Genomic DNA, 10046 nt, shown 5'->3' with positions numbered 1-10046 from the left:
ATTACTCTGTGATACAGTTTGTTCTTCTTTCACATGAGCAAGCCTTTGCCTTATTATAGAACCTTTAAGAATAATTTGGCCATTTGGCAGTAAGGAACGGTTTATGTTTCACAGCATGTACATAACAATTAGTTTTAATATAGCAAAACACTTAAATGCACAAGAGCAAAGTAAACAAACAACCGTTTTAATGCAACACAAAGAAAAAGTAAACAAAATAATTACCAACTCAGAAAAAGGAAAAGCAGTAGTGCATAACACTGACATTTTATTAGAATTCATTTGTAACAAATGGAACTTGTGTCAGCAAAGAACTTGATTTTTACATACAGACTCCTTTCGCCATCAACATAACGAAGTAAGAAAATAAAAAGCACGCCTTTTATCCTGTAAAACATTGACTCGTTCTACTAATTAGAGGTAATTGTATTATCCTTTTTTAACAAGCCAGTTTGTGAATGATTGTTTCTCCTGTTTAATTTCATTCTATGCATCCATAATGAAAGCAAAGAACACAATTTGTATTATCTTTGTACCCACACACCCAAGGCTGAATATAACAGATGGGCATGAAAGGACCTGTAGCCATTGGATAACTGTTGGAGTTATGATTAGGAAAACCAAAACCAAAAAAGGCTACTTTTTTGCAACAGACATCTTTTTAAGATCCTATGTTATTTACATACATGAAAGAGGTGAATTTTTGTAAGCTGTCCTTATAGATGGGTTCAAGTAATAATATTACTGGGTGTAGAATCAATAGGGCAGTGCATAGTACAAAGGTATAGAAAGTGCAAATCTCCCTACAGAGGGCCTACTCAGCTGTTTCTTGCAATACCTACCCAGACCTATCATAAAAAGAGCTAAAATGAACAGGCTTTGTACAAATACTTTTTTTATATTTTTTTTAAATTTTGAAAAGCAACTAATTACAAAATTATACATAACTACACATATAGATAAATAATAGCACCGTACTGATTAGAATGATTAAACAAAATTTTCCACTGCAAAATTTATTGAATTGCCTGCAGATTGGCTTATTAAAACATCATCATGGTGAAATATATACACATATGTACATACATAGAGAAGTGAAACGCGTGGAATGCACATCACTGATGTTGGAAAAGCTACTGGTAAGACAAACAAAAATGCAACAGTAATGTTAAGCCATGCAAATCTCCTCCATAACTGCAGCACTGCACATTTATATAAACATTTCAACTCGCACTTTTTCTGAAACACCCATTTCATCTGTGGCTATGCTATAGCTGACAGATCTGACACACATTACTAAGACATGTCTCTTGGTAAGTGGACTATAAGAACTGCTGATTGCCTTTTTTAAGACACATTTCCATTCAGTACTGGCATAATTATTAAAGTGGTAAGTTTCCTCTTCCAGCTCACTCCATCTTTTAGAGATATAGCTATATTTTTATATATATATATATATATATGTGTGTGTATATATATTTATATGTATTTAGATCTATATTTATACCTATATTTTGACAATATAAAAATATGATGGGACTGAGTATTCTGGCACTTTCTTTAGTCTTTAGGAATAAAAGTACAATACACTCTATGGTGTGAGCAGTCGAATTACACTGATGCATGTTTTACAAATTAAACCTGAGGTAGCCTTTAAAAATACAGTACCTATCTTTGAACTTTCCTTTTAAGGTACATTTTAATGGCTCCTAACTATCCTTGATTTCTGAGTTTCCAGATGGGTAACCATTATAATATGCAAAGACAAGTCTGTGCAATACACAAGAAATTAACAAGAATTAGGAAATACAACAGGACTCTAGACATCCTACAGATTCTGGATAAACTGAGTACCTTACATTTATTTTTGTCAAGCTGGCACAAACTGAAACTGCAACAACTGGTTTTCTACTAGTTAAAGGTCATAACACTGATTCTTTTATTGTGCATGGACAGCTGTCCAGTTTAAATTTGTTATAAAACTTTCAGTTTAAACATTCAGGCTGTTTTCAAAACATGATGGGCATGAATGTTCCGCTATGCATGTCAGCTAAGACATTCGCCTGGTATCATGTAGAGAATAATATTTACTGATGAACACAGATGGCTGGCTGAAAGGTCTTGCCGTTTTCTACTTGGTTTACTTGTACGTGGATGAAATATATCAAAATTATGCAAAAATTTTCAGTTTTTTTTTTTTTTTCAAATGCCAAGTCACATTATAAACCAGAAAAAAATAATAGGCATTTTGTCTACTACTTGTAAGTTTGAAAGTTGGCAAAATTATGTGTTTAGCTCTTATTTTTCAAGTGATAACCTAAAAATTGCACAGACCACATTCTCTCAAGATAACTATTTGAAAACCAGTTATGATTTCCTCACATAAAAAAATCTATACTTTTTAACAAGAATTTCAACTTGTTACTCTTAATACTGGAATTTCTCAACTTCGGTAATAACAAAATAAATCAATGTCTAAAAGTAATGTCTTTATAAGTAACTATCACTACCATTTACCACAACCAACAAAATATTATTTTTGGGTAAGGAATAAATTATACAGATTAAATGACACTCCTCTGCAAATTAAATGAATTCAAAAAGTATTTCAATTAGTACACTTTAAAAATATCCCGCTCTGTATGGCCTTTAAATATATCTGATAATGTGATTAAACATATACACTAATATGCATAAAAGAAGTTAAAAGAAATGGTGCTCTGGCTATAATCCAGCCCTTTTTAGGTATAATCTACAAACTACATTTAAATAATTCTGCTTAGTGCTCATGAACAGAACAGGCTCACTGGGACGGTGTTCTTTTACAAGTACGCGTGAAATAAGATAAATACTATACATGTACAATCTGCAATTTAAGAATGTCCCCTCTATTGCTAACTTCAGCTACCTTCGCTATTGCTATTCTAGCACTGACCACCACATCTTACAATCAATGCAGCCTCTGGGACATGCACTAATCTCCCACAGATCTATGTTGCAAAACTCAGCAGACCCTCTCTCTTTAACATGTGCTTAATGCCATCAAAAATAAGTGGTACTGCCTAGCTAAGCTTTCTCCCAGTAGTGTTTCCAGGCCATAAACAATTAATAGTTCCTACACAGTGTTCCATTTCACCAAATACACAACATGCAAGGAGACTTCAGCATTCATTTTTGATATGAGATAGAATACGGTCTACATTACAAGACATTGTAGAGCCACCTATCTGCAAAGATGCTATGGGTGATAAAAGTGCTTTGACCAACCATATACTTTGACTTGATTACCAGTAAAAGCATCCTAAACTTACCCCCAAAAGCCAGGAATGCAATATCATACTCTCTTTTAAAGTTATTTTCATTTACATGTTAAAAATATACTATTTAATCATAACGGATATAAACTAATTTAATTATGCATAAAAACTAATAAGGACATTTTTTTTAAAAAATAGGCATCGATATAAGGCACTCTAAATGCAAACAGAACCAAACAAACAAAATAAATCCAGCATATTTAAAGAACACTGTACCACAACACAAAATGTTTCCAATCTGGTAGAGAAACAGGTTTGACTTTCCCCTGTGAAATACAGTTACATGATCTTTTTTAATATTAACATATTTCAGAGAGATTTATCTGAATGACTACAAGTTCATTACTGACAAATGTATTTCCTTTCAGCAGAGATGAGCACTATACTCTCCTCAATGACATGCAAACAGAACTTGTCCACTCACACACTTACACACAACTAGCACACACACACATACAGAAAACCCGCTATAAATGTAGTCAGTTATTGCACAGAAGTGGCATGAAGCACTATACTGGATTGAGATACCTAGGTTCAAGACAAGGGGATGACAGTTATCACTGATGTGCATTCCAGTATTATTCTCTGCTACCTAAACACCCCCCACCCGCCACTCACTTAGTTCATCCTCATCCCTACCTAGATTTAGTTTATGGAAGCCTAAAAAAAGCAATACTAATCAGGTGCCTTTTTAAAGATGGCATTTATTTCATTTAATGTATTTTTGGCAATCCTTCTCATGACTCTTTTCAATCCTAACTGTGGAAGAACTAAGATATATGCTAGCAGCAGCTTTATACTTTGCGCCTCCCTGTTGATTCCAAAAGGCCCACTTTTATGACAAAGTGTTACAGAAGTCTTCTTGACACACAAAGGAAAAAGAAAACAGAAAATTCATAAGAAGAAAAAAACTAGAAGATGATAATATGGCTGGTAAATACTGAAGTGCACAAAAATGTGCATAAATCTTAATTATTAAACATTTCTATAGCAAGATATAACATATAACAGTTCTACAGCATAAAAAAAGTTTACAGTTTTGAATTAAAGAAAACCAGTTATGAAACATTTTGTAATGTCAATTCATTGAATGACAAACTTGTTAAAAAAGGGAAATAAGTTTACACAGTTAAAAATGATGCACAGCTCAGTAGTATTTTACAGTACTTAAAAAAAGACAAAAATGAAGAAAAACTAAATCAGTAATTTGATTTCCTTTAAACTTGCCCTCCCTTCCATCCCCTACACATGTAATAATTTCTAAGAGCATTATGGCAAGAAGGGGCAATGGTGAAGCAAAGTATCCTTTCTGTCCTGACTTCATGTTTTCTGTTAAGAAGAATGGATCTGGCCTTTTATAGGAATTGTTCCTGCAACACACTGCAGTACTGGTTCAGCTTTGTAAGTCATTTTCAACCAATTTTCAGGTAATCCTGAATATTATCGCTCTTGGCGGCAGAGTTTACTTCCTATTATTTTCAAGCCAAAGTTGAATCCTTAAAGTATCTGTAAACTAACTCCACCAGATGCCTCAACAGTCAGGATTCTCTCTGCTTGTCAGTTTTTTCAGGGTTATTTCTTGGTCCATCAGGAATAGTCTTTTTCTTTGTGTATGAGTAATATCCCCATTAATTTGTCTTTAGCTAGGAGTTAAGAAGTACTTCTCAAGCACACTATATGGCTCAGAAGGGGCACGCTGGATGTTAAAGGGCCTGCTGTAGAAAATCCAGGACGGCTTGGGATTTTATGTTGCATAGTGATCGAAGCTGCCGAGGTACTCCAGCGCAGCTCGATAACAGAACTGGTATTGATCCTGAAAGAGAAAATGAGTGAAGTCAGATTTTTGCAACTATAAAATATTTCAAACTGTATGGCATAGTTTAAACCATATTTAGGTTTATGTTCAGCAGATACAACATTTTACTTGCTACTGCAATGCTTCACTGCTAAATGGTTAATACAAAAGATGCAAAGACCTAAATGTCGGAATTTCAAAAGTTTTTTCAAGCAAAACATGAAGCCATGAAAAGTCATACAGAATGTCAAACATACCAGAAGGAATACTCTCATATCAAAAATATATATTTCTGACTCCATTAATTATTAAACTTGCATAAATGTATTAAAGCATGTTAATTTTCATGTAACTGCAATGTTTTGTCTAGTAATTTAAACATTAAATGCAAATGAAACTAACCAAATGAATTAAATGCAGCAGATTTAAATAACAAAGTACCCATAACATAAAATGTTTCCATTCTGCTAGAGAAACACGTGTACTTTCCCCATGCCCACAGAGCCATAAATTATATAAAAAAATCAGACTTTATGCTACACATTTTACTTCATGAAACCTTATTACAGGAAACTGGCATGTGGTGAAAAACTATTCTGTATCAACACTGCGTGTATTACTTAAAATGTTTATGAAGTGTGGGGAGAATAAGCTGTTTAGTAAACAAGATCAGACACTTTGCCAGTGGATAAGGAAATGGGTAGCCTAGCTGGGACAAGTGATTGTTTTATGAGAAATTATTCTTGACTTGCCCAGGAATTTAGGAACACAGGGTACAGATGTGTAAAAATATTCTGTGCACTATGTTCGACATGCCTCCAGTAACTACTGAAATTCACTGTTGTGTAATGGGGTACACTGTAGCATTCCAAGTTCTCCTGTGATAGTGATGTCATGCCTGACAGAGTTACCCAGGGCACTAAAGTAAAACACTTATGTGCTATTATTTAAGGCAGACATAGCTAGACTGTCTCACTTTGTTACATTGTGGTCTGCCATCACAGCTGACTGTGAATCTTTAGCCATCAGAAATAACAACAGACTGAGGACATTAACATATTACTGTAATGAGCAGATATGGTACTGTGCAAGTATCCACTGGTGGGAGCTCACCAGCATGATTGTGTGGAGGTGGGTCAAGTTTGTGTGAGCTAGCATGCTTGTTTGCACCACAGAGGACAACATTATTGATAAGGGATTTTCCTACTGTGCAATGGACATTTTTGTCTTCTTTGCTTACATGTTGTTCATCCCCAAGAGTTTGCACACTAATCCAATGGTGCTGGCTTTTGGAATTGAGTACAATGAGGGGTTAGCTAACCTGAATGACAGATATAGATGATACACACACCAGAATCAAAACATGTATACAAATCTGAAATAAGTGAGTAAAACACCAATTAACAATAAGTATAACTTAACATCAACAGATGTATTCCTTTGCAGGAAAGCTATGCACCCAGTACTGCCCATATGGCATAATCTACTTACTTGTGTTATCTAATTCCACAGTCACACAAAGAAAATTCAGCAACGCCACAAACTCTTCAATACACATGCATTTTGATGGTTCTAGTACCATACCTTGCATTTAATGATGTGGCATCTGAAAGTAATAAATACTAATGAACTATATATGATTCTCAAAACTGAGATCTGGATGCTGTATGACTTTAAGCAAACCTCATAACCAAACACAAAATGTTTACTTGCCTATGAAAATATGCAGCTGTATTTTCTGAGACTTGCCAATTAACAAAGCCAAAATAAGTGAAAAATGCACCTTTTTACATTCATCATCTGACATTTAGGTTAGTCCCTTATAATTATTATTGTTTAATATTGAAGGCTTTACAAAGGCAGTGTCAAGAAAACACTAAACTGAAGTGCAGATTATCAAGAATTTATTGTGCTGCAATCAACATTTCATGAACCAGCCTTCATTTGAGGTTTCTTCTGCCCATATAGCAGGAATCAGTTTATGTGGTACTTTTATGACTGGACATTATGATTAACAGAGATGGTATCCTTAAAATCCCATGAAAAATGATTTGGGTCTATGAATGAAAATACTTTTTACAGAAGATCTGTAAAACAAATCATCACATTCAAAGGATGTTTGCTGACTTTAAGGACACCAAATATGTCATGTCACATCAAAGGTAAAACAAATACACAACTTAAAAAACTTGTAAAAAACAAAAAGAGAGGCAGAATCAGCAAGTCCAACAAACAAATTGTTTAATGGTTAGCGCTTTCGTCTGCCAGTAAATAAACTTCATCAGACAAAGAAAATAGGAAATAACATATTTTAAATAGTAAATAATACATGACATCACTTCCCATCTCTGTTAAAAAGACATACCACTTTTAAAATATATGTGTAAAAAACACACATACATATGTGTGTATATATATATATATATATATATATATATATATATATATATATATATATATATATATATATATGAAGAAAGTTTAAAAATGTGTATGCATGTGTAGCTATGTAAACTTATCATTAAAAATCATCTTTCTAAATATTTTAGTTTTAAAAAGCATTTCACATTACAGTTATCATTTAATCCCGGGTAGCTGAAAGCATTCAAAAACAGCTGCCAGTTAAGTTCCTTTTCTTCTAACAGCAATGACCAAGGGCCACCTCGAATGTCTGTGAGAAGTTGTTTTATAACCACAAATGAAAAAATATGCCCTGGGTTGCTATTGACATGTCTGGCTAAGGCATTGGTAGGATTTTGTTTCCCTATATTATATATGTGCTCATAAATGCATTGTTTTTATTTATTTATTTACTTATTTATTTCCAGTTTGATGACCGGGGAGGTCCACTGGGCTCAAGGATCCTGTTTTCAGTGGAAGCCCGGGGAGAAAAGCTCCATATTACATAGTAAAAGTAAGCAAAATATAACATTATATAGTAAAACTATGCAAAGTATAATAGCAACATAGAAGAACATACATTACATACTTACATACTAGATTAGAGAACAAGTTGTACAGAGGTTGTAAAGCATCTGTAAATGGTTATAAAGACTAACATTTGTAAGATGGCAGTAAATAAAATTTCTTCCCAGAAAAGGGGTGAATAAAGGTGGAAAGTACATTATTTACAATGTATACATTCATGATATTGGTGTATTCAGAGAGAGGCAGCTGTATAATAGAAAAAGTGGAGTGCATTAATTACATCTTAGGTTAGGGATGCATTGATGTTCTTTGTTAAATAGCATCAAAATTTGTATGTTGGCAGTAGTGAGAATCATTCCCAGATGGGGGAGAGAGAAGACAGATAGTATACTATTTACAATATATACATTCAAGATTCAGATGTTAGATTATGTTGTATTCAGAGTGAGGCAGCTGTTTAGGAAATAAGTATGGAGCAGAGTTACTTGTAGTAGAGTTATCAGCTGGTTAGGTAGGTAGAGTGCAATTACATTTCCAAATATGGGAGAGGTAGGAATTGAGCTGGGTTTTAAAGTGTTCAAAGTTTTCAGAAATTCTTAGAGAAGGAGGGAGAGAATTCAATTTTGTGGCTAAGGAAAAGGATAGGAGAAGTTGACCAGTGGGACAGTTTGGTTTGTGTACAGTAATTCGATTTTAGTGGGCAGATCTTAGAGTTCTGTGTGGAGTGTATGATGGTAAGATGTTTGTTAGTGCTGGGCATTTAGTTGGTTTAAAAAGTAACTTGTGGGCTGTAGTGAGTTGGAGGTAGTCAGGTAGTTGGTTCTAGCCAATTTAGCAGGTGGAGAGATGTACAGAGGTGGAAGGAGTATTTGGATTTAGTGGTGAATTCTGAGATTTTGTTGCAACAGATTTCCTGTTTGGAAGAGATAGAGGAAGATAGGTTGGTTAGTAGGGGAGCACTGTACAATAGTGACGGTAGTAAGTAGGTAGTGGTGAGTGTTTGTCTTGTAGAAGGAGAGAGAAAGTGGGAGTTTCTGTACAGCATACCAAGTTTTTGATGTGTTTTCTTAACATTTAGCTGAATATGAGTATCGAATTTTAGGTGTTCATCAATAGTAACCCCAAGAAGTTTAGCAAAAGGAACAACTTCTATGGTAGAGTTGGCATAGCTGATAATATTGAAAGAGGTTTTTCGAGAGGGAGGGATTTTGAGGGAGAGAATAGTAAAATTTTGGATTTGTTGGCATTTAGAGAGAGGTGGTTTTGAAGCAACCAGTTCTCAGTAGTTGAGAAGGCAGTTTGAGTTTTTGTTTGGAGCTCGGGCAGGTTAAAAATGAAGCAAACTAAAGTTGAACCATCTGTGTATTGTACTACCTTAGTGTTAGGAATGTCTTCATGTAAATTATTAATAAATATATTAAAAGGCATTGAACCAAGTATGGATCCCTGGGGTACCCCGGTCGGGGAAGGTAGGAAGGCTGAGGTGCCTGTTTTCCATTTCATGGCCTGAGATCTGTCAGGGAGGTAGCTGTTGAACTAGGTTAGGGTGTTTTGAGATAGATTAAGGTTAGAAAGGTGGTTCAGGAGGTGGGTATGGGAGACTGTGTCAAAAGCCTTGGAGAGGTCTAGAAGGACTGTGGATACAATTTCTCCAGAATCACAGGCATGGTTTACTATGTCTAGGAAAGAGAGAAGAGCAGTTATTGTGCTATGGCCAGGACAGAAACCATGTTGTGTAGGGGTGACGAGTTGGTTATTGGTAAGGAAAGGCATGACCTGGAGGTGGATGCATTTTTCAATAATTTTTGAAATTGGGGAGAGAATGGCTATGGGCCAGAAGTTTGAGATGTTATTTTTGCCTCCTTTGTGGAGGGGTAGGATAAAGGCTGCACACCACAGTTTGGGAACATACAATTCCTGTATAGATCTACTGATGAGAATGCTAATGGGGATGGCAATACCATCTGCTGCAAGTTTTAGAAAGAGTGAGGGGATATTGTCAGGGG

At 34.8% G+C, this 10046-nt stretch overlaps 1 protein-coding gene across 2 annotated transcripts in view; it reads right to left on the bottom strand.

The window, feature by feature from the left end:
* Positions 1-248: 248 nt before the first annotated feature.
* Positions 249-10046, bottom strand: part of PTPRD (protein tyrosine phosphatase receptor type D) — a 6523893-nt gene continuing 6514095 nt past the window's right edge. For both annotated transcript variants that reach the window (XM_044061085.1, XM_044061086.1), the window contains one exon: positions 249-5130. In XM_044061085.1, coding sequence (XP_043917020.1) covers positions 5062-5130 — 69 coding nt within the window. In that variant the 3' untranslated portion in view covers positions 249-5061. The remainder of the gene's footprint in view (positions 5131-10046) is intronic.

The sequence above is a fragment of the Protopterus annectens genome, chromosome 2.part0 (assembly GCF_019279795.1).
Source record: "Protopterus annectens isolate FY-2018-M chromosome 2.part0, PAN1.0, whole genome shotgun sequence".
Lineage (NCBI taxonomy): Eukaryota > Metazoa > Chordata > Ceratodontiformes > Protopteridae > Protopterus > Protopterus annectens.
Note: the sequence above shows the minus strand (reverse complement) of the source record. Positions and strands in the feature narration are given on the sequence as shown.